The sequence below is a fragment of the Esox lucius genome, chromosome 8, assembly GCF_011004845.1.
Source record: "Esox lucius isolate fEsoLuc1 chromosome 8, fEsoLuc1.pri, whole genome shotgun sequence".
In the NCBI taxonomy this organism is placed as follows: Eukaryota; Metazoa; Chordata; class Actinopteri; order Esociformes; family Esocidae; genus Esox; species Esox lucius.
Genome location: NC_047576.1, coordinates 6,980,376 through 7,004,800, shown reverse-complemented (window position 1 = coordinate 7,004,800; position 24,425 = coordinate 6,980,376). Strand labels below are relative to the sequence as shown.

The window sequence follows — 24,425 nt, the reverse complement described above, 5'->3', positions numbered from 1 at the left end:
GTAATCAGATGTGCTTGTGTTTCCCCTCGTTTCCTTTCTTCCAAGACGTGTGTGTCGAGGCGCGGAAGCTCTCTCAGATGACACGCAGCCGTGTGTTCCAGCCTCCACCCTCCGCCAGTCCCAGGAGCGGGAACGGACCGGACCAGATGGTCATCCCCGATGCTGAAGTCCAGAAACTGCAGGCCTTGGGTAATACACAGTCACATGCACACACGCACACACACATGAACACACACACTTTTCTGTTGTTATTATGATGACATTTGTTCCGTCGCTCATTTAATTTGGCAGGTTACGAGGACGTGATGTTGATCCATACATACTATGGCCATTTAGTGGAGATCCAGTCTAGGATGGGCCAGGACACTCCCCTGGATCACCAGAGTTCCTACACCAGGTCTGATATTCTTCCACCTACAACCAGATGTCTTGGTAGAGAGTGTCACCCGGTCATATGAATGACAATGCTGTGATGGACTTATGGTGAACCCTTCCAGATGTCCTGATCTCTTTTGGTGAATTGTAATGCTCTTACATGTGGTATATACACTGGAAAAAACACTATTGGATTACAATCCAGTGACAATGTCATTAAATAATTCTCTATTGTTATAATGTAAGTTTGTCATAATTAGGTCAAAGCATTGAGAATTAAATCAAGTTTTCTCTTTAGACTTCAAATAGTCAAACCTGCCAGATAAGATCTGTGTTGGTTGCTAAGTAGGCCCGCATGTAATGACTGGTGTTAAGGTTTTTAACCCCTGATTTACCTCCTCAGTGTCTTTCCTGGTCGCCTGGCCACTGCTGTCATCTCAACCACTGTCCGAGACCCTTCCCAGGCCCAGAACATCCCTGTGGCAGTCAACTACACGCTGTCCTCACATTTGGTATGACCCGACACTGTCTCAGTCCACCACACGCTGTCCTCACCCTTGGTACGACCCGACACTGTTTCACAGTCATTTGAGGTAGTAGTGGGAGTCAGATAAAATCGCAAGGCATCTCTGTACCAGTCGGCTTTGGCAGATTTCACTAGGTGTTGCAATATTCATTTGAGTTCCGTGTGTCATGCATATGTGAATGGTTCTCTTTTTTTTTATTCAGCATATTTGCCAGACTCTTAAGAACCCCAGATCTTTGGATGTCAGCAGCTGATCACCCCTTTCAAACCCAGGTTATTTATGTAGCGGAGGTGGTGTCTGGGTGTGTGGATGTATTGACCGAGGGGAAACAACACTCTTACAGAAACTCTCCAAGTATAATACTGTACATGTCATTGATTTGACGTCTTTTCACTAAGTCAAGAGTTGGCCCAGGTTCGCCTGGGAGGTTTCCTGATAGCAGTGTTTCTTTTGGCGCGTCCTGCTGAAGAACGCTGGGAGTGCGAAACGAGAACGCGATGGAACCATCTGTTTTGTGTTCTAGGTGGAGTATTCACGGCGAGTCACGCCTGTTTGCGTGTTTTGGAATTTCACCCTGTGAGTAAGACCTCAGTCCAACTAAGTCAGAATAATGTACATGTCAAGATCCACATGTCATAACACAATGTTGCGTGGTGTGTGTGTGTTTATGTGTGACTTGAATTACGGACGTTTGCGCCACAGGACTGGAAGTACCAATGGCTGGTCCAGCGAAGGTTGCAGGGTAACCCGCACAGGCTCTGACATCACTTCCTGCTTCTGTAACCACACCACCAACTTCGCCGTTCTGATGAACTACATGGAATCCATGGTGAGGAAGAACAATCGGGCTTAATCATCCAGAGGAATAACCTCACTGTCATTTATACACAGACGGACGTGATTTGTTTTCCGCTGCGTAAATCCCCTTGTTGACAGACTGCGTCTGTTACCTGGTGTCGTAGGTTTGTCATCTCACACCGTCCTAGGTCAGATGGCAAACTGGTCAAGTTGCCTCAGGCGTGGGAATCCACTGGATTAGGGAGGAGAGGAGGGAGATTAGCGTTTCGCGGACAACAGCCATGGTTGAGCTTTCAGGCGGCCGACCCGGAACTAGGGGCTGTGTGAGGGCTAACGAACGAGGTTGCCCTGTCCAACGCGTCCACCAGGGCTGTGTGCGAACGCCACCCTCTGCTGGACACCCGGGCACTGCAAGGCAGTGACCTGGACCGGCGCTCCCCCAGGGAGGCCGTATTTTAATCCCAGAACTCCATCCGCTAGTCTGACTGGTTCTGTGAGACTTTAGATCTGTGTTAATAATGTAACGCATACTGCCACACATTAGTTACCATCAGGCGATTTCAAACGGGCCCAAGCCACAGTGCCCAGTAGAGGTCGCTGTTCAGAGAAGAATATGATGTCCTTTGGCCACGAGCAGTAGTTTTACTGTATTATTGACCCTTTCCGATGTAGTTATCAGTGCTAAGTTATGCTAACATACCGATTGGTTTTGCCGGTTTTGACTGTCTTTCTCTGTTCGTCTGTGTCTCCCTGTCTCTCTCCCTGTCTCGCTACCTGGCTCTCCCTGTCTATCTCTCCCTAGTGGAGCCCAGAAGAGGAGGTCATTTTGACAAAGATGACATTCATCAGCTCTGGGGTATCTTTGTGTGCACTGCTGGTGACCTTGATGTTGTTCACTGTGCTGGAGTAAGTGTTTGCCGGTCAAATAGCTGCTCCTGGCCAACCACTGGGGCAATGGAAACCGTAGGTTTTGAGCCAACATAGCCTCATTACAGATATTTGTTCTCCCAGATTTCACACTCCAAAGCCAGCGTGGCTTATTTCTTAAAAAGCACACTTTAGAATTATTTGGTACATTGTATTTTAGCCATTCAAAAGCGATCAGCCTTATTTACACTTTAGCTAATCCCTCTGAAAGCTTTTTATTTTACCTTGATCTAGGTTGAAATAAAGGGATAATGAAACATTACATAAATTTAGATATGATACCAAACCTCATTTAACAGCAGCATTTCTTAACATCTCAGTAAATGACCTCTTCCATGGTTCTGAGGTAAATTCCATTTAAATTAATTTAATTGAGGATTTGTTAAACACATTTCTTGTTATTCTTATTCTATTCTATGAGTAATTGACTGAATTGAAATAGAATTGACACTCACTTCAGTCCCAACAGCCAGCAATATACCATTGGAATCATGGGAATACAATTTGTACAATTGACATTAAAATCAATGGCCCGTGTTCAAGTATATTTGTCCCTTTCTTGAAATTCTATTTGTATGGAGTCCCTCGATAGACCTCACCGATACTCTGTCTTCAGGGGGTAGTAATATTGAACAGTGCTAATCTAGTAATTAGTGGTGTTTGTGTGAGAGCACGGTTTGGAGGTTTATGGCAGACACACAGGGCAGCTAATTAACCAAAGGGTCACCGCGGGAGATCCCAAATAGGGACGGGTACTGCCGATTGGCCGATTGTCTGGGGATGGGAGCAGCAGTAACAGTTGATTTGACAAGGAGATTCATTTTCTGTGCTTGGGAATGACGCATCTAACGGTACACAAATGAAATTGATTATTACATTAATCGTTATTAAATGTAATATGATGCTGCAATGATCCTTGTTCCGGGGGTCTCAGTGGCTTCCTGTTTACATCATTGTTTTGCGGATCCAGATAAACACCTTTTCAACGGATTGTATTTCAGTTATTTTACCGCTGTGTATGTCTGGATTCTGTCTAGCATTCCCAAATCGGACCGGACGTCCGTCCACAGAAACCTGTTTGTGGCGCTTGCCTGTTCCCAAGTGGTCCTTCTATTCAGTGGTTCAGCGGTCAACAGCAAGGTATTCCATGGCGCCAAATAATCTTGTTTACTACCGCCGGTGTGACCTCTGGCTCAACACATCACATGGACTAACCCTGACATGGAGCGACTCCGTGACCCTATGACCTCACCAAGCGTATGTTGGTTGTTTGTCCGACCCCTGAACTTTGGCCCCCCGTCAGGTGGCCTGCACCCTGGTGGCGACCATGCTGCACCTGTTCTTGACGGCGGCCTTCTGCTGGATGCTGGTGGAGGGAATGCTGCTCTGGAGCAAAGTGGTAACAGTCAACCTGAGTGAGGAGCAGCACATGAAATACTACTACCTGATTGGCTGGGGTGAGTATGACGCGCAGGGGAGAGGGAAGACAGGAGTTTTGGCGATGTTGTGACAGACAGACGGACAAGCAGGTAGACAGACGGACAGACAGGCAGACAAATAGGTAGGTAGACAGACAAACAGGTAGGTAGGCAGACAGACAGACAAACAGGCAGGCACATTGACAGACATTCAGGTAGACAAACAGACAGACAGGCACAAAGACAGACAGACAGGTACTGATGTAGTACTGAATCCTTTCTTCCAGGTCTGCCTGTGTTAGTTGTCACGGTTACCCTGGCCTCTGCCTCAGGGAGGTACTCCGCAGATGGACACTGTTGGCTCCGCGTGCAGAACGGGGTCATCTGGGGCTTCGCCGGTCCCGTCATCTTCATCATCGCGGTGAGTGTCTCGCGCACACGCAAACGCTCGTAAAAAAAATGTCTGTCCATTGTTTCCAGTTTGAGTTGTCACGTGAACGGAACGGGTGCGTTCAACACAACATCCGTAATGTGTTGAGTTCCCCCAGCCTGTCAGGCACCGGGGTAAAGAGCGTGTCGTGTTCCCCGCCGTCAGGTCAACATCCTGGTCCTGATGCGTGTGGTGGTCATCACCGTCTCCACTGCCAAGAGGAGGTCCATCATGCAGCCAGTGGCCAGCAGTCCCACTAAGCAGGCCTACGAGCAGATCAGGTGAGCACCACACGGGGGCGCCATTTCACCACTATTACCACGACTGGAAGAGACGGCTGCTACGACGGCACTGTAGCGCCTCTGCTGCTGTACCGTACCGGCCAAAATACTACCCCGTTCATGTCTGTACGTATGAGTGTATATACAGTACCGCTCAAAATACTACCCCTGTTCATGTCTGTACGTATGAGTGTGTATACAGTACCGCTCAAAATACTCAACCATTAATGTCTGTACATATGAGTGTGTATACAGTACCGCTCAAAATACTACCCCTGTTCATGTCTGTACGTATGAGTGAGTATACAGTACCACTCAAAATACTCCCCTGTTCATGTCTGTACATATTAGTGTATATACAGTACCGCTCAAAATACTCAACCATTAATGTCTGTACATATAAGTGTGTATAGAGTACCGCTCAAAAATGTGGACACTTCAAGTGAATGAGGAAGTCAAACCTTTGACTTGTACTGTCTTTTAATCTGATTGGAACTTATAACACTTTACGCCTTGCTCGCAGGTATAATGTGTTGTTATGGGGCATTTTGTAAAAACACTTTGTGACAACTGCTGATGTAAAAAGGGCATTATAAAATACATTTGATTAATTATTACCTGAGACTTTATTTAGTTTCAGTTAGTACGCTACATAACTTGCCTCACTTTGGTTTGCTTATCCTACGATAGTGTGTAGTATATACTTTTTATATATGTTTTTTAAGGCCACGTGGAGTTTGCCTGGCTGTGTGTTTTTCCTCTTGTAGATTCCGTGAGATTTTCAGCAGACAGTGGGTGAGATGTGTCACATTTCCAAGGAGGCTTCTGCATAACGCCTTGAATTTGTGACACGAGCTGTAATGATATCCATTAATGCAGTGCCTTATCCGTGTCCCCGAAGTGCTGTTTACGGCGTATCAGTGGAAACCATTTGGACGTGTAAGTGTTATTCCTGCCCCTCAGCCTGCGCTGCTCCGGTCACAATAAGAACTCTGTGGAGGAGGAATATCAATGCCGGCGTTGAGCGTCAGTCAGCCGGCCCGGGTGGAAACTTAAACACATTCCTCCGCTGAGCAAACTAGGGCCCTCGGCCTACCCGCAGCTGGTGTGGTTTAGCAGTCACCTGAACTGGAAGGTAATTTCATCCTAAACAGAAATTAGGGAGCGATTTAGTGTGGAAATTGTCCCAATATGAGCCTAACCAGCCACCCCTGTTGTGTTTGGACCGATCCCCCTGCCAACCTGCCCCATTTGGCCCAGCGGGGAGCCAGACACGTCCAGGCCCGTTGAGCATGGAGCTGATCCAGAATGGACGGGGAGTTTCACTGTGAGGGGCCTGTGTTGGGTGGGCAACGGGGAAACTGTGTCTCCTAGTGCCGTGCCCAGCACTTCATTCTGTATGGATTGGCTTGTGGTTGCCTTTTCCCTCCCAGGGCTGCGGTGAAGGCCGTGCTGGTTCTGCTGCCGGTCCTGGGCCTGACCTGGCTCTGTGGCGTCCTGGTGCCCTTCTCCACCGCCATGGCCTATGTCTTCATCCTCCTCAACTCTCTGCAGGTACTCACCGACATGCGCCTCTTACGCGCCTCCTTCAGTGTTCTCTTCTCCGCAGGTACTGACCGTCTGACTGACACACACCTCTGGCTTCATTGTTTCTTTTCTCTTCTATCTCTCCCTCTCTGTCTCTTTCTCTCTGTCTCTCTCTCTACCTCGCTCTCCCTATCTCGCTCAATCTTCTCAATTCCTTCTTTTGTTTCTCTTTCCCCCTGCCTCTTCCTCTGGCAGCGCGCTGTACTGGTATGTCTGTGTTGGGATGGGTTGGTCATTCGCTGTGGGCTGGTTCCATTGGAGTCCTGGCCAGTGGAGGGCCAGATGATTGCACATGTTGAGTGAGAAATGGACAGGAATTGTGAGACCATTAGCCACCAGTGGAGATGGATGTAACCAGACCTGGGTTCCCTGACAGACCTCTGGTCTCTCTGTGAGTGGATGTGGTTGTAGGCTTCGACTTAGAATGGAGCACACGAATGAAAAGACGGGAAAAACACAGACAATGTCAGTATGTGGCTGATGAGGGACTCTGACCGTCAAAAAATATTACACATTTTTCTTTCTTTTTAATTTTTTTTTTTTTTTCCATTATGCATACTGATGATTCTTTTATTCTGACTCTGAAAGACACCAACAAAATCTCAAGGTTTCCATTTGTATTTGTTGGAGACCAGGTTGACTTTGACAGGAAATGAGAAGCACTGTGCTTGTGTTTAACAGACTTCAGTTTATCAATGAAAGTGCTAAGTTACAAAATGGTTTCATGAGCTACTGCAGAATTTAAAGCCTGGCATTTTGATTGTCAATTGTGGTCCGTGTTTTTGTCCCCCACATCATTAAATACATGTTGTGGAAAAGAAATATTCAGCAAATTTTTTTTAGGGACTTTGACCATCAAAAAACATTACACATTTTATTTTTCTTTGTTGAATCTGATCTCTTTTTCCATTATGCATACTGATGATTCTTTTATTCTGACTTTGAAAGACAGCAACAAACTCTCAAGGTTTCCGTTTGTATTTGTTGGAGACAAGGTTGACTTTGACAGGAAATGAGTAGCACTGTGCTTGTGTTTAACAGACTTCTGTTTATCAATGAAAGTGCTAAGTTACAAAATGGTTTCATGAGCTACTGCAGAATTTAAAGCCTGGCATTTTGATTGTCAATTGTGGTCCGTGTTTTTGTCCCCCACATCATTAAATACATGTTGTGGAAATGAAATATTCAGCTATAAAAATACACAAGCATTTTCTTCTTTACTTTTGCTAGTTTATTATTCATAAGCGGACAATTTACATTCCAACTTCTCCCAGCATTATAATATGTTTTGATGTAGCCTGATATTGTACTGTGTAGTCACGTAAATTACGTTCTGTCATTGAAATGAGCCGTTTTTGTAATTAAGTTTAATTATACTCACGCAAATAAAATATTAGAAACATAAATACACCTATTCTTAGTTTATATCTCAGCAACATAACAAGGAGTTAGCCTACATTTTACTTCAATCCCATAATTAATACCCATCTCAAGAAATATTGGTTTTCACATGAAAACATTAATTCCAGTGTAACTTACTGTTTCTTGCATGCCTGTGAAAATGGGACAGAGAGAGAGGATTGTGAAACACCCCACCCTGGTGAGCTGTACTCACACAGCACACATCCTTCCTGGCAATTTGTAGTCATCTTTAATCAGTTGTGTCTTTAATTGAGCCGTATATTTAACAAGAAATCAATAGAGATTTAGCCGAGTTAGATCATTAAGGAAGAGCTCGCTCCGTTGTTATAAATAGTTCTCCTGCATTTAATTGCATTATTTTTTTTAATCTTAACAATAATTAATACAGAGCGTCTTATTAGTTGGAGTGGAGCTATGTGGCCGTGAATGACGGCTAACTAATGTTACATTAGAAAGCATCAGGGCAGGGCTACGCTGGCATTCTCCTCTGCCTGACAATATGTTCAGCCCACCTGGTGTTCCAGGTCAGAACCGGTCCCTTGTTAGAGGGGGGACTTAAAAAAATAAATAATACAATTTTAAAAACTGGAATACAATTTATAAAACAAGCAGCGGAACATTGCTTATCAACATTTCTTATCTATTTTTGTTAAACACTTTGAAGCGATTTCTATTTCTATGTGTGCGCTTTAAATAAAGTTTGGTTTGATGGTCACGATTTGAGTTTGAGGGCAATGGAAATCGACTATATTTAGAAATGACAGATTTTTTGTCATGTTTGTATTATTTCAAAGCACTTTAATTCTAGTTTCATGTTTATATTTGTGACGTGATTTGAGCATTTAAAAAATTCACACTCAGATGACGGTAACCAATGTTTAATATATACCACCAACATTTTAAAATATAATAGTGAGTACATTTATTAGATGATTTGAACATTATCTGTCAACATGCCGGTTCTGATCATGCCTTTATTTAATTCACCAGTCTAGTAGGGGAGCTTTATTTTTTAAAAGGTTATATATTTGACACTGTAAATACCTTCTGAACCTCATACATTGGTAACAATGAAATAAAATGCATATTTTCATTTTTTCAGAGGAACACTTATTGTCCAGTTGGAAGGGTGGGGTCAGGCTAGGGCTAGATCCAATGTCTGAGTAGGAATTAATATAGCGTCCAGGCGCTCCGTCTCGGGTTGGCGTGGCGATGTGGGCCCTATAACAGCCAGCTGCTCCCGAGTATTCTGCTTTAAAGCCTTTGAAGAGAGTCTGACTTTGTCTGCTTACGCTGAACTAGTTCCCTGGCGCCCACGGTGACCTGGGAATCAGTGTACTGTCCCTCATTAGACAGACCTTTACCAGCCTGGTCCCTGATTGGATCAGTGCTCTCTATGATCGGAATTATCCAACTAGAGGATCGTTTAATTGGGCTGTACTTCTTTGCGTTGTCTGTTTTTCAAGTAAATTACTTTTTGCTCTGTGTTTTGGGACTGTCGTTGTAGCAGGCGATTTAAGTTGTTCCTAGATCTCAAGATGCAAACATTTTTCATCCTTTCTGATTAGAATTCGTATCAAAGTGTCACGGCTTCAGACAGTTGACATTCTGTGAAACAACAGGAATTGCACAAATCAAATATTTATAACTTTGTTAGGAATTCATGTATACAAACGCAAAGCCGGTTATACTGTGGATGTAAGACCACTGGAATCTCTAAGGGGACAGTTCAGTGTTTGATTCAATGGTCGGCATGGCTCTGTTTTTAGTAGTTTAGGAAGTATCGCATTTGTTTGATGGCCAGGGAATGGAAATCAGTGGAACGCACTGGGCTGGTTGGTGACGTTTCCCAGCCGCTTGGCCCAGCACAGAGGAAGCATCCAGAGTGCTGTCTCTGATCTTCTAATTGTACAGACTCTTTTCAGCCTGGCCTTTTCCACTGGAACATGAAGAAAATAGACGTCCCCAGTGTTCAATTTAAAATGGATTCATCTGTTTTCCGGCTGATTTTCAGGCCTGTTCGGTGCCCCCCCCCCTCGCTCCCTCTCGCTATCTCTCTATGCTTCTCTCTCTATCTCTCTACGCTTCTCTCTCTATCTCTCTACGCTTCTCTCTCTATCTCTCTACGCTTCTCTCTCTATCTCTCTACGCTTCTCTCTCTATCTCTCTACGCTTCTCTCTCTATCTCTCTACGCTTCTCTCTCTATCTCTCTACGCTTCTCTCTATCTCTCTACGCTTCTCTCTCTATCTCTACGCTTCTCTCTCTATCTCTCACTTACACCTTTACTGGTTCTCTCACTAAACCCAGCATGGCTCAGGCTTTGTTGCACTGTCTTGGAGGTGAAAATGTTTCTTCAGATTTTTTGTTGTTGAAATATTTGTCGCTGAATTGTTGTTTGGTGTAATCTGTAGCTACTTAATGTATTGCTCAAACCAGTTCTGCTGGAGATCTACTGTAGCACACCCTATCTAACCCTGTCTTCTTGCTCAAATGATATTGATTTCTTCGGGAGGGAAAACACACTTGAACATTATGAAATTCTAATGGCCGCCCATAAAGATGATGAAATACAGGAAATACAGAAAGATGCACGCAAAACCTCCAGTGATTCTGACGGGTGATAAAAAGGGAAGTTTTAAGGAAATCGTTTTTTGTGGCTATTGTATTTTCAATGGGGTGGCCAAAGCAACATAAAGCTTAAGCTTGCTGGCCTTTACTGTTAAATCAATACAACAGATAATGTTGACAAGCCTTTTTCATTGGGCATTCCAGTCGTCCGCTTGACAAGTTTGTTTGAGTGCTTACCATGTTTCCTGTCGTTGTTTGTTTATTTAAACATTAACCGGTCATGATAGGCAAATGAAAAAGAAAAAATCTGTACCTAAAGCCTCACTTTATTTCAGTATTTATGTACATTAATGTATTAGTGCAACACCTTAATGTGTGTGGAACACACTGGGGTATTTAACCTACATTTCCTAAAATATCCGTTTTATTAAAGTTTTTGGTATTTTATAAAGCACTTTATTTGACTAATGTCCTGGAATCTAGTTTTTTGGTTTTTTTTGTCCAGGAAACCATTGGTTCTAAATACACCCATATGTAAATAATCTTTGGTATATATAGAATCATTGCACAGTTAAATGTCAAATGGTTTTTTATATCCCATTCATCCAAACTGGGAGGTGAACACTGAGAACATAAAGCCCAGTACATCCTTTACATCCAAACTGGGAGGTAAACACTGAAAACATAAAGCCCAGTACATCCTTTACATCCAAACTGGGAGGTAAACACTGAGAACATAAAGCCCAGTACATCCTTTACATCCAAACTGGGAGGTAAACACTGAAAACATAAAGCCCAGTACATCCTTTACATCCAAACTGGGAGGTAAACACTGAAAACATAAAGCCCAGTACATCCTTTACATCCAAACTGGGAGGTAAACACTGAGAACATAAAGCCCAGTACATCCTTTACATCCAAACTGGGAGGTAAACACTGAAAACATAAAGCCCAGTACATCCTTTACATCCAAACTGGGAGGTAAACACTGAAAACATAAAGCCCAGTACATCCTTTACATCCAAACTGGGAGGTAAACACTGAAAACATAAAGCCCAGTACATCCTTTACATCCAAACTGGGAGGTAAACACTGAGAACATAAAGCCCAGTACATCCTTTACATCCAAACTGGGAGGTAAACACTGAAAACATAAAGCCCAGTACATCCTTTAAATTTCACTGGTCTTTTCAACTCTTTATGAACTTGTGGACCATAAATACTGCCATGCCTCATCTGTTTCCTTATCAAGCTGGAAATAAACAGCATGGGGGGGGGGGGGGGGGGCTTTGCTTGGCCATAAATCGCTCAGCCCTCCGTCATCCAATCACTGTGCAATGTCATTCAAAACATCCCCTCCATACATTACCAGACTTAACGGGCTCCCGCCCATGCATTGACCATCCTATTATTAGGCCATAACTTCAAACTATCAATAACTTTTGAGCTGGGCGGGAAGAGCAGAGAGTGGGAAGGGTGAGGAGGATGGCGGGGGGGGTGAGGGGGGATTGAGAGAGGGGGGGTGGGCTGAGGAAACGCTAAACAGAAAGGGGAGAGGTCATTCACTGTGCCCAGGAACCAGGAACTATGGAAGGCTTGTTATGGAAAATAAGTGGAACATATTCTTTTTTACGTTTCGAGTTTGTGCAGCCGAGGTGGCTTTGGTAATGAGCTCGTGGAAATGTATTGATCCACCAGAGGGTAATTTCAGTCCCTCCAATTGTTCCTGTTGCAATGAAGAAAATTGGAGGAAATCAATAACTGTTTTTATTTGCACTTTTGTGTGGAGCCCTTTGATTAGACAGAGCTGAGTATGACAGTAGCATTTTAATTTCCTTGGAAATGAATAGCTGGTGCTGGATAGAAATTCAATCCCGAATGGATTCAGCAGCACATCAGGAACGGTTTCATAATCATTGTAATCATGTTTAATGCTGACTATTAAAAATACATTGATAGGATGAACTGTCCTAATTATGGGATGTTGTTAATCTGATTCATTGTGTTGATGTACACTTCACTGACTATCCATAACTTGCGTTTTCCCATAATGATTTAGGGGAGATATTTAATATTCCATGAGCATCCTGATAGACCATGTGACGAGGTACTTCTGATAAATGTATTGATTTCTTATTGTAATGTATTGTGATTTGTCGTGATGAAGTTCTGAACACAAATATGTGTCTCTTCCCTGTGGCTTGTTGGCTGGGCACAAAGCTTTTATTCATGTTTTTTGTAATATTGTGAAATTTAACCAATGTAATTAGTGCTTTACCATAGTAGGACTGATGAGAGAATTAATTTATTTAGTTCTTCACCATAACGCAATTGTTGAGAACCAGTATAATGAGAGCTTTACAATAACATGACTATCACTGAGTCAAAGATTACATGTAATCAATGAATTAAATGGATTTCCTAATCACTGTCTGTTCAAATGGTATTTGAACAGACAAGTGAAGCAAAGGGAAATTGAATAGGTTTTATCTTTATGTTGTTGCGTGCATACATATATTTTGGTGAGGTATCTTAAGTGGAACATATCACTTCCAGTCACATATTGAATACATTGAGAGACAGAGTGATGGAGACCAAGAAAGGAGAGAATAAGAGACTGAGAAAGTGAGAGGCCGAAAGAAAATAATTTAGCGAAGGAAAGAAACAGTGGGATATTAAGACTGAAGGAGAGAGGCAGGGTGAGAGACAGTGAGATTCTACCTTAGATATGTTCAAACTAAAAAAATCAGTTCAAGAATGTTTCTCTATTTATTGAATGTGACTTTTTTCACTTTGTCCTTTTCTGACGGTTTGTTTTGACAGTGTTTTGACTGATTGTTTGAATGAATGTGGCTGTTTTGACAGGCCCTTTGAGCTAAGCCTTTGACTGAGGTAATTGTAGGCAGGGATGAGAACTTTCCCTTCTGTGTTTCCTTTCTGCCTGACTTGTAGGGTTTTCCAAGAAGACAGCCTCACTCAAATAAGCTTTAAAGCTTAATGAAGCCTTCATATGGCCTATATAGATGCTTCAGAAATCCTTTATAAGCAAACATCAGGCTTCTGTTTATTAACGGTGGCATGCAGCCATATTGTTCAAACCAGGTGCGAGGAGATTTGGTATCATCTGTTTTGTAGGTCGTAGGCCACGCATCGACCTGAAGTCCTTATGAAGTGTCTATGAATGCTCCATGTCTTTGTGATGAAAGCTGGCCACAAAAGATTTCTCTGATAGTTCTGTGGCTTTATTTGTGACATTGTTTCTTCGTCTGTTTGTTACTGAGATCATAGGTATAAGTTTGAGACCTGCTGGATTGTTTCTATGTCATTCGGCCCACCATTGTGCTCTGTCTTCTCGATTGACCGTGTCTTGGTTTTGTCTTTATGGACTGAATTTTGTGTAATTTAAATCTTAACCGTCAACACTGAATTGTAAATGCAACACATTTCATGATTCTCCGGTCGTGATGTGAAGTTGGCGTCGTGGCCTTTTATATGCAGTTTTATATACATTTAATCGAGTTGAACCCCCCCCCCCCCGCGCTGGCTGGTGATTGGCTCTGATTAATGGTGGTTGTGTTGGGTCAGATCAGGGGAGACGTTTGTGTCGCAGCTGTCACAGCTGTGAGCCCCGCCTCCCACTGCCCCCCTCCGCCCCATCCGTCCGGAATGTTTTGGCCGAGCGAAGCCTTATTTACCGGCGGGAATGCCAAATGCCTCCAACGGCAGCGCCCTGTGTGTGGGCCCGGGTTGTGGTGTGTCTGTGTGGGAGTGTCCTCAGCTTCTTATTTTCCCCTTAGACAAAGACGAGAGCGGTTATTTTTAATCCCACTACACTACAAAACAAAAACGCTCGTCCAGTTTCCCAGACAGGTGTTCAGTTCAACACACACACACACACACACACACACTCTCACTCACACACAGCTATTATTACGAGGGAAATGTTTTTCATGTTGGATTGTTTGAGGCGGCCACTGGCAGGAACAGTATACCCTTGGTATCCACTGCTATTGAAAGTTTAAAGACAACACCCTGACTCATATCTCCCACAAACCCTGCCTTTGTTTTGGTATCTCCCACAAACCCGGCCTTTATTTTGCTGTCTCCCACTAACTCAGCCTCTGTTTTCATATCTCCCACTAACTCAGCCTCTGTTTTCATATCTCCCACTAACTCAGCCTCTGTTTTCGTATCTCCCACTAACTCAGCCTCTGTTTTCGTATCTCCCACTAACTCAGCCTCTATTTTCATATCTCCCACTAACTCAGCCTCTGTTTTCATATCTCCCACTAACTCAGCCTCTGTTTTCGTATCTCCCACTAACTCAGCCTCAGTTTTTGTATCTCACCCCAAACCTGCCTCTGTTTTGATATCTCCCACTAACCCCACCTCACCAATCAACCCTTCCTTCTTGTTGAAATATCACTTAACAACTCTTCATCCGTGATGAGATATTGGTCATTGCATCTTCCTCATTGTTAAGATATCTCCCATCAACCCTTACTCAGGAAATCAAGAAACGCATTTATGACAATTGGGGGGGAAAAACACAAGATGAACTGGCAACCGAACAAACGGAGAACACAGGTTAAATGTATTAGGGTGATGGGGAGATGTGGGACTCCTGGGGGGGCGGAGTCCAAGACAACCCAGGTGAATGGAATCCAGGTCTGACAACCACAACTAATTATTGAGCCATATTAATGCTTCACACCTCACCCAGGAAGTGAAACCCGAAGCCCCCATTTAATTAATTGGATTAAAAAAAATTTGGGGAGTGATTGATCTACACTAAATATTCCATGATTTCAAATTGCAATAACACAATGGTATTATTTCTACATTTTGTTTATGTGCACATGTAATAACTAAAATATACTAACTGCGAAACTGTACTTGTTTGAACAAACCTAGAAGTAATTATTGAGGAAAACTCAACCTCCCTGTGCCCAATAAAAGAATATGCAACACTTCACAAAGCATACATTTCTTTTCTTCACATTTTGGCCCAAACCTCCCTCCAGTAACTGTGGAGGCATCCCTACATAGAAGACGTTAACACGTTTCTGCACGCACTCACGGAAAGGTAATGCTTAATACCTAAAACAAAAGAAATACGTTTTATTTAATCTTCAGCAATATAATAACCATTTCGAAGTCCGTCTGTAACATATAATTGACATTTGGGAAAATTACATTTCAGTCGCGGTAAGTTATATTTCCCAGATATACAGTGGCCTAACAGAGCATCAGTGTCTAAGTGAACAATGTGTGGTATTTAAAAATAAAGCAGGGCCTCATTCTGGACCAAGCCCCATCTGAGTGAAAAACCCAAAACCTGACTGCATATCGGTGCTGCCTGGAAATCAAGACGGGAGAATAATATGGTCCCTGTCAGAAGGAGGGAGAATTCCTGCCATTACTCACGCAGCTACCTCCAGCACCTCCAGAAAGACCCTTTCTTGTGTTAAGCCCGCTAACATTTATTTGCTTTAGAATTTACCTGCCAGCTCAATTTAGTAATGGCCTCTGTCATATGAAAGCAAACCGTGGCGCGAACCCTCGACCCCGAAACACACGATCAGCTGACTCCAGCTTCGTGACCCTTTGAGATCCCTGGTTGGAGCAACACAGCCTCCTGCCCATCGACCTGTAGCGGGAACCACAACTCCCACAATCCCAGACGCTGAAATTGCCCCTGCGTCCGAAACAATGACCGTTCTATTTATAAGTTTGCCCCTTCCCTGCCTCTGTCGGCCTGTCGTCCATTCACACAGACACGCCTGTTTAAACGTGACGGCCGGGAAGGCCTGGGCTGGTGGCTTAAGAAAGGGGATCTCAGCCCCGGCCACATTGCAGTGAGATCTTTTAAATGGGGTTGAATCTGTGTAAGTGCTGCCGACTTGTTGACTGCTTTGATGTCTACTTTGCAGATAATTAGTGAGAACTAGGTCAACACGGGGCAAGAGAGTGGCATCTTTTTCTTTTTTTTTTTTGTAGGTCTGGGTTTGCGTGTGTGCGTGTGTGCGTGTGTGCGTGTGTGTGCTTGGGCTTGGTGGGTGTGGGGTTAGGGTAAAGGCTGTCAAATACACATGGCAATTTGCGAATGAGGTATTTGCTTCTTCTCTCAAGTGTGAATTAAACCAAAATAAATAAATTTGGGCTCATACACACACACACACACGGCGTATACATACACATGTAAACACACACACGTAAACACAACGTATACATGCACTCACATAAACACACATGCGCACACACACACACACACACAGATGAACACACATTTTATTCACTGCCTTGTTACATCTTTACTGCTCCTTTCGACCTAAGCTTTAACGTGTGTCACTGATATTTGTGAACAGAGAAACAAACATTTAGATCTGTCGTAAAAGAAAGAAAGAAAAATGCTGAAAATGGATGCCATGCATTTAGATTGTATTTTTATTACTGCACAAAGATTGGCCAGACCTAAGAACTTTCCCTCTGGTTGATACCAACATGCATGTACCTCTGGTTGATACCAACATGCATGTACCTCTGGTTGATACCTACATGTACCTCTGGTTGATACCAACATGCATGTACCTCTGGTTGATACCAACATGTATGTACCCCTGGTTGATACCAACATGCATGTACCTCTGGTTGATAACAACATGCATGTACCTCTGGTTGATACCAACATGTATGTACCTTTGGTTGATACCAACATGTATGTACCTCTGGTTGATACCAACATGCATGTACCTCTGGTTGATACCAACATGCATGTACCTCTGGTTGATACCAACATGTATGTACCCCTGGTTGATACCAACATGCATGTACCTCTGGTTGATACCAACATGCATGTACCTCTGGTTGATACCAACATGTATGTACCCCTGGTTGATACCAACATGCATGTACCTCTGGTTGATACCAACATGCATGTACCTCTGGTTGATACCAACATGTATGTACCCCTGGTTGATACCAACATGTATGTACCCCTGGTTGATACCAACATGCATGTACCTCTGGTTGATACCAACATGTATGTACCTCTGGTTGATACCAACATGCATGTACCTCTGGTTGATACCAACATGTATGTACCTCTGGTTGATACCAAAATGTATGTACCTCTGGTTGATACCAACATGTATGTACCTCTGGTTGATACCAACATGCATGTACCTCTGGTTGATACCAACATGCATGTACCTCTGGTTGATACCAACATGCATGTACCTCTGGTTGATACCAACATGCATGTACCTCTGGTTGATACCAACATGCATGTACCTCTGGTTGATACCAACATGTATGTACCTCTGGTTGATACCAAAATGTATGTACCTCTGGTTGATACCAACATGTATGTACCTCTGGTTGATACCAACATGCATGTACCTCTGGTTGATACCAACATGCATGTACCTCTGGTTGATACCAACATGTATGTACCTCTGGTTGATACCAACATGCATGTACCTCTGGTTGATAACAACATGCATGTACCTCTGGTTGATACCAACATGCATGTACCTCTGGTTGATACCAACATGCATGTACCTCTGGTTGATAACAACATGCATGTACCTCTGGTTGATACCAACATGTATGTACCTCTGGTTGATACCAACATGTATGTACCTCTGGTTGATACCAACATGTATGTACCTCTGGTTGATACCAACATGTTTGTACCCCAGCTTTGATTTTCCACTTACGAGTCAGCTGCAGTTGATTCATTACTTGCTGACGGGATGTGACTGGGTGTTTCAGACATTACAGCATTGTTGTTTTAATGTTACCGCAGCGTTCTGTAAACAGTCCTACAGCAACGGTGTCGCTTCAGTCTCAGGTGGCCTTTTGACCTTCCTTGACTGGGTTGTACTGACGCACACACACACTTACACACACACACACACACCACACATACAGACACATACACGCGGCAGGGTGAGCCACGCACACCCGACTCTGCAACTCATGTCATTTCCTTCACGAGCCGCCAAGCTGCCCGGCTCTAACGAGTGTTTACAGCGACATGCTGATTCCTATATATCTGGTTCATGTCGAGCGGAGGAGGGAGATTCCTGTCGAGAGGAGGGAGGGTTAAAAGAAAGGACAGAGCAAGAGGTTGAGGGGGGGGGGACAAGGCAGGAGGCAGGGTTACTGTTGGAATGGCCCAGTGCTCCTGAAGGTGGGAGAAATAAGGTTTCTCTCTCTCTTTTCCTCTCTGTCCCTCCCCCTCTATCTTACTCCCTGTTTTACTCTCACCTCTCCTTCCCAGCCCCTCTCTCTCTCTCTCTCTCTCTCTCTCTCACATCTCTCTCTCTCTCTCTCTCTCGCTCGCTCCCTTACTATCTCTCTCTCACTTTTCTCACTCCGTCCCTCTGCCTCTCCGTCCACCCCTCTTTCTCCCTCCTTCTATCTCTCCCTCTGTCTCTCTCTCAGCCGGGGTCATCACCACCTCTCCCCGTCCAACAGTGTTACACTAAACAGATGTGCTTCTCCAGTTGTTATTCCTAGCAATTATCCTAATTAAGTGAAAGCATGTGCCAATCAAATGCCTTTGAGAAGGGCCCCGGTCGGGGCAGAAAATCGCCCTAACGCCGTCTCAAGAACGTCAAGCCCGTGTCATCTGGCCTCATTAGTGGGCAAGATTAAAGGAGCGAGCCGACTGGGGTGGAGCGGCGCTGGTTGGTTGGAGGAGGGTTGGGAGGAGCGCACGGCAGAGACGGTAACCGTGTTAATACGGTTCGTTTCACTTTCTAGTGGTTTACAAATTTTATAATTATTGCGTTTAACACTTGGCCATGCTCAGCCACATAAAGAAGTCATATGGGCCTTTTTAAAAAAAAATGTATCCCTCATTAATGTCAAGGGAATAGATTTTTTTTTGGATGGAATTACTACTACCTTAAAGTAAGGCAATAAATACCCACAGGAATTAATACCAAGTGAATAAGTTGGGGTCTTTTTAAATAAATGGTATAAAGGATAATTCCTCTAAGTTGTATATTTCTTTATATTTTACAACATTTTATGTCGTCGTAGATGCTAAAACACAGAGACATTCAAATGGGAGTAGATTACCAAGACCAGACAAGTCCACTCCAAAACCAAGATACATGAAGTCCTCATGTCGATGAAGCACCATTCATTTTCACTCTCAAGTCCCGCGGTCCGTAGTAAACTGTGATTGCATCTGACAGACTCCAAGTCCCCTGCTTTATCATGATGGATACTCTGGCGAAGCCTCAGATCCGCCGCCACCGTCGGCACATGCCATTAACCCCGGCTCGGCTCAGCTCAGGTGGGGAGACGACGAAGGGACACTCCCCCGGGCCCCGGGAGTCGGGGACACTCCTTTTTATTTAAACGGATTTGATGTATTTCCGAGCTTGCATGTGGATGTGTGTTTACCCCCGTTGGCGTCAGGGCAATTTCCCGCCATCAGGTGAGGATCTCGGAGACATTGAACGAGACTCAGAACAGCCCCTTTCGTCTTCTAGCCAGGGCTTCCTTTTCACACAAAACCAAACATTGCATTAGAACAATCTGTGCGATCTGAGAGAACGCTGACAGTTAAAATAGAATCATGAGCATTTGCGCATGGTTACAAAACTGCTACAAATGTTAGCCACTAGGCTGTTCTATCAGCCGCTCCTGTTATAACGCTTGCACAATAAGCCCAATGTGTGGCCAGAACACCTCATGCACTGCCTTCATAGACTAACCCAGAGAAACACCTCAATGATCGTGTCCTGCTTTAAAAAAAAGAAATTACACTGTGTTAGCATATGTCTCGTTTACTGAATTCAGTAGGTGTTAGTAGGGTGATGCTGTGTGCCGACAATTGGTTGGAGAGTCCCTCTCAGATCAGGGCTGGGAGTCGAGGTGTGTGCGTGCGTGCGTGCGTGTGCGTGTGTGTGTGTGTGTGTGTGTGTGAGAGGGATTCCCAACCCAATCTCCAGCTGCTCTGAGATTCTCATAGTTAGTTCATTTTTCACATTTCCCCTCTGTCAGTGGAAAATGTGTAATTAGAATATGCCCGGAGATTGACAGTGGGGTCTCATGCAATTTGACAAGGGGGCGCCTAAAAATGTCTGTTGGATACCTAAGTATTTTTAATTAAACAGCTTTCTGGCACTTGGGCTGCTCTTTCCCTCGCTAGTTCAAAGGGTCTGGTTTGACCCATGTGTTAAAAGTTTGTATCAGTTTTCCACACGTATGTTTTCCTTGGCACTGGGAACACACAACGCCAAATTGTCTTGTTTAAAAGCGCGTTTGTTTACAGTTAATTATTTCGGCCCGTGTTTTTCTCTCCCATGTGCGCGCGGGGAGAAATCTGGTGTCCGGTTACCCATTCGTTTGGATTGGAATCGGATTGGAACGGGCAGATCGGAGTTTAAATTCCAGATTTGGGTTAATATGCCAGATATGATCAAGACATTAGGAAATAGAAAAGCTGCCCTTTCCACAGCCTAGTGTGTTCCTAAACTTTGAAGAACAGGTAGAATAGCGCTGTCATCCGTTACAGAAAGGGGTTCATCAATAACATTTGGCGCTCTGATGTAAAATCAATACAGTACAACGCTGACACAATGCTGGAGCGATGGCAAATGTTGTGACATCTGTCATGGGCCGGCTATAAAGATATGTCACCATTGATTTTACTGAGTTTATTTTTTATTTTTTTTAACCTCTCTCTTTTGTGTTTTTTTTTAGAATGTAATGGAAAAAAAATAGACACAGGTTATTATGATTGAGACATGGTCCGTCTTGCCAAACTCAGTTAATATTATAGCAACAGGCCGCGTGTTTTGATCTCTCCATTTTCCTTGAGAGTCTCGGCTGGGAGTCTCGGCTGGCTGTTTGATAACGGGTTGGTTCTACGCTCCATGCATGTTTTAACGGACCTTCCAGGGCTAGTCCCAATGCTACCCTGAAAGCCCCATCGTTACATTTGTTCCAACATCTGTAATTTAGGGTATTCTGCTAATTAAAAAAGATCCTTTAATTGTTGTTTACATTACTTTAAATTTGGCTGGGATTTATCAGTTTGTAATGTTAGCAAAATATCAAAAACAAATAGAAGACATTTTGTTGAGTGTGCTATAGGTGCAATACAAAAGCATAGGGACATAAATATATATATATGTGTGTGTGTGTGTGGATATATATATATATATATATATATATATATATATATAATGTGTGTATGTATGTTTGTGTGTATATATATATATATATATATGTGTACATGTGTGTGTTTGTGTTTCAGGGTACATGCGATGCGATGGTACATAAGTGCCTAGAGGCTTTTTGTGTGTCACAGTTTTCTATGGGTCTGTTTCTCGCCATACACCTAGTCGTGGCAGCAAGCAACATCTGTTTCGGCTTGTTGTTCCTCTTGGCTGGTTTTCAATTGGATTTCCTCAAGCAGGTCCAAAAGCTGTCACCTCTGCCAGGCTCTGCTAGCTATCAGCGATGGCCCCTATATTAAGCAGGTGCTTCAGGGCTAAGCTAATAACTCTCCCTCCTCTCCTGACGGCTCACAGCACTGACCATCACTGGGCTCTGTCACCCCCCCCCACTGGGTGGCTGGCCTGGGGGGGTCCCCGCTTTGCGTGTTTGTTTTATTCCCCCGCCCAGCCTCCTGTGAAAGCTTCCTGCTGTCTCTCGAGCTCAGATACAACTTAACGTGCCTCACTCGTTATCACCGTCCCCGTTTGAAGATCTTCACCTGTATACAGGTGAGTGGCCTGAAGGCTTGAGCACCGATTCATCGTGGTGTCTCATCCCTGGAGCCCACTGGCTATGTGGCTGGGAATCACATTCACAATGTAACAGCACTTGGAGCGCATATTTAACCTGGCTTATGGCCCAGAAAGACATTCAACAAAACACATGTTAGTAGAAATGCCTCACTCAAGGACTATCCGATTTGAATGCTGTAGTTTACATAGGCTCTGAATGCGACTTAGGCTGTGTGTATTGATGTTGACTCCGAACTGTTGTTTCATAGGTGAAACACTGTTTGGGTTGAAATGTCAGTGCAGACAAGGAGCTAATAAAAGTCTCCGATATGTTGCCAAAAATATATATTTATAGATTTAGATTCAGTTCCGCCTAAACCTTAAAACTTGAGTCATCCAAATTATATTACTTCCAAATGGTTGAAAGGGCTGTTGAGAATATGGAATTTTTGTGCGGTCGTTAATTTGGTCCTATCCACCAAACGATTAATAGTCAGTTTTAAATATGTCATATTTTCCCTTTAGGTTTTAGGCGCCAGATGTAATCACAAATTTTATATTCAAGCCTTTTCGATCAGGAGATTTGGTGGTTGGCTTTCCTTCTGAAGGGTCTGCTGTCTGTATCCCAGCTGGAAGAGTTACGGAGAACTCTGATCTAAATTTGAGGACCTGCAAAGCATCAACTTTGTGGGGGCTCTGGGCTTTGACAGACAGCTTTATTTGACAGGCCGTGAGCGGTTAAAGTGAAAGTTATGTATACAAGTTAATTAAACTGTTTTTGTGTAAAGGGGTCAGAGACATTAGCAGGTCCCCTCCGCAAAAAGTGTGAAATTGTTTTTCACACACAGTTTTAACCTCTTCGGTCTTCCATTTAGCATAATAATTGCCAGGTGTGTGGGTTTCTCAACCTTTACTAAGCTACGGACATGGCAGTCACAGTGCCTGCAAAAATATTTTAAGTAATGTAGACATTTTATGGATAGAACTTTTAAATGTTTAGTACAATACAAATATTGGACATTTTTGAAATGTTCCACATATGCCTGAATTTAGCCGTAAAGTGAATGTTTGAGAAATGCTAACATTGTAGATGACAGAGTTGGTTTTGTAACTGAACTGTGTTCAGACTTGTATTCAGGGTGCATTTCTCTGTGTTGCCGTAACTCAGAACGTCTGTCTGAAGGGCTTATAAGTAGTCTGGCTTTCGTTAAGCTCTCCGGAGTGTTTTGTTGGAAAGTTCAGCAGTTTGACCTGCCTTCAAATGATGATTATCATATACAGAGCTAACAACCAAAAGACACGGATAAAAGACGTGATATAAAAGTTGATTATTTAGATGGGAACTCACACACCAGATAACAGTACAGTTGTCACACGACTGCGTTGATACCTGTCCCCCCGATCAGTCTGACGGCACTTTCAGTCACACAGACGTTTCACGAAAGGCCCTGGGAAGACAAGACGGCTGTCTGCCGTGATTTTTTTTTTTTCCCCACCACTTTTGGGATTAATATTTTTGGAGCCACAGCATCACAAGACGGACATGACCTCGCGATAACCTTAAGAGAACGTTCCGTAACGCCCCCCGGACACCGTTTGAGCCGATTGGACGGTGGCTCTGGCCACGAGGGAGGGCCTCCATACCTGGACCACTTCTCCACTGTTGCCTGACAGTACTGGCGTCCGGGCACGTTTAGCTCAGCGCCGGTGTCAGGACGCGTTATATATATACCGCCGCAGGAAATAGAAAGCTGCCCGCCACTCGCCCTGCAGAGACACTGGCTGCCTCTTCATCATACTTTTCATTTTAGCGCATTGAAATTTCGGTTCCCAAGGACAATGTCATAAATACACCAGGCGTGGGGAGGTTTCAGTTTTTTTTATTTTTACCTGCTGCCACCAAACTTTGCACATTAGGGAGGGGCTGTGGGAAAAGAGGAGGTGGTCATCTGTGAAAATGTATAATCATTTGTTACGTAGGCCGGGGTGGGGGGGGGGGGGGGCTCGAGTCGGAGGTGAAGGAGAAGGATGAAGGCCCCGGATGAGCGAAGCCAGGCAGGGAGGGGGTTTCAAATGAAAAGTCAAGTGAATTCCTGTGTCTTGTCACGCGGTAATGAGGAGCTAGCGCTGTTGTTCATTGGGGTCTGCGCGGCGCTCGCTCTCAATCCACGGGAAGCTGTTAACACCGTGGCCTGATGTATAGCCCCGGACTGGAGAGGGATTTATCTGGGCTCAACGCAGGGTTGTCGGGCGGGAGGGAGAGGCAACATGCCTGGGTAACTCAACACAACTCGGTCGGGCTGTCTCCTGTTCCTGATGTCAGTACATCTC

General features: G+C 44.0%; 1 protein-coding gene across 5 annotated transcripts in view; it reads left to right on the top strand.

Moving 5' to 3' along the window:
- The window catches only part of LOC105025374 (adhesion G-protein coupled receptor D2), an 86,305-nt gene that overhangs the window by 9,283 nt on the left and 52,597 nt on the right, over window positions 1-24,425 (top strand). For all 5 annotated transcript variants that reach the window (XM_020048833.3, XM_020048831.3, XM_020048834.3 and 2 more), the window contains 11 exons: window positions 46-189; window positions 292-397; window positions 779-887; window positions 1,426-1,478; window positions 1,605-1,731; window positions 2,503-2,606; window positions 3,665-3,767; window positions 3,931-4,084; window positions 4,333-4,466; window positions 4,641-4,756; window positions 6,190-6,310. In XM_020048833.3, coding sequence (XP_019904392.2) covers window positions 46-189; window positions 292-397; window positions 779-887; window positions 1,426-1,478; window positions 1,605-1,731; window positions 2,503-2,606; window positions 3,665-3,767; window positions 3,931-4,084; window positions 4,333-4,466; window positions 4,641-4,756; window positions 6,190-6,310 — 1,271 coding nt within the window. The remainder of the gene's footprint in view (window positions 1-45; window positions 190-291; window positions 398-778; window positions 888-1,425; window positions 1,479-1,604; window positions 1,732-2,502; window positions 2,607-3,664; window positions 3,768-3,930; window positions 4,085-4,332; window positions 4,467-4,640; window positions 4,757-6,189; window positions 6,311-24,425) is intronic.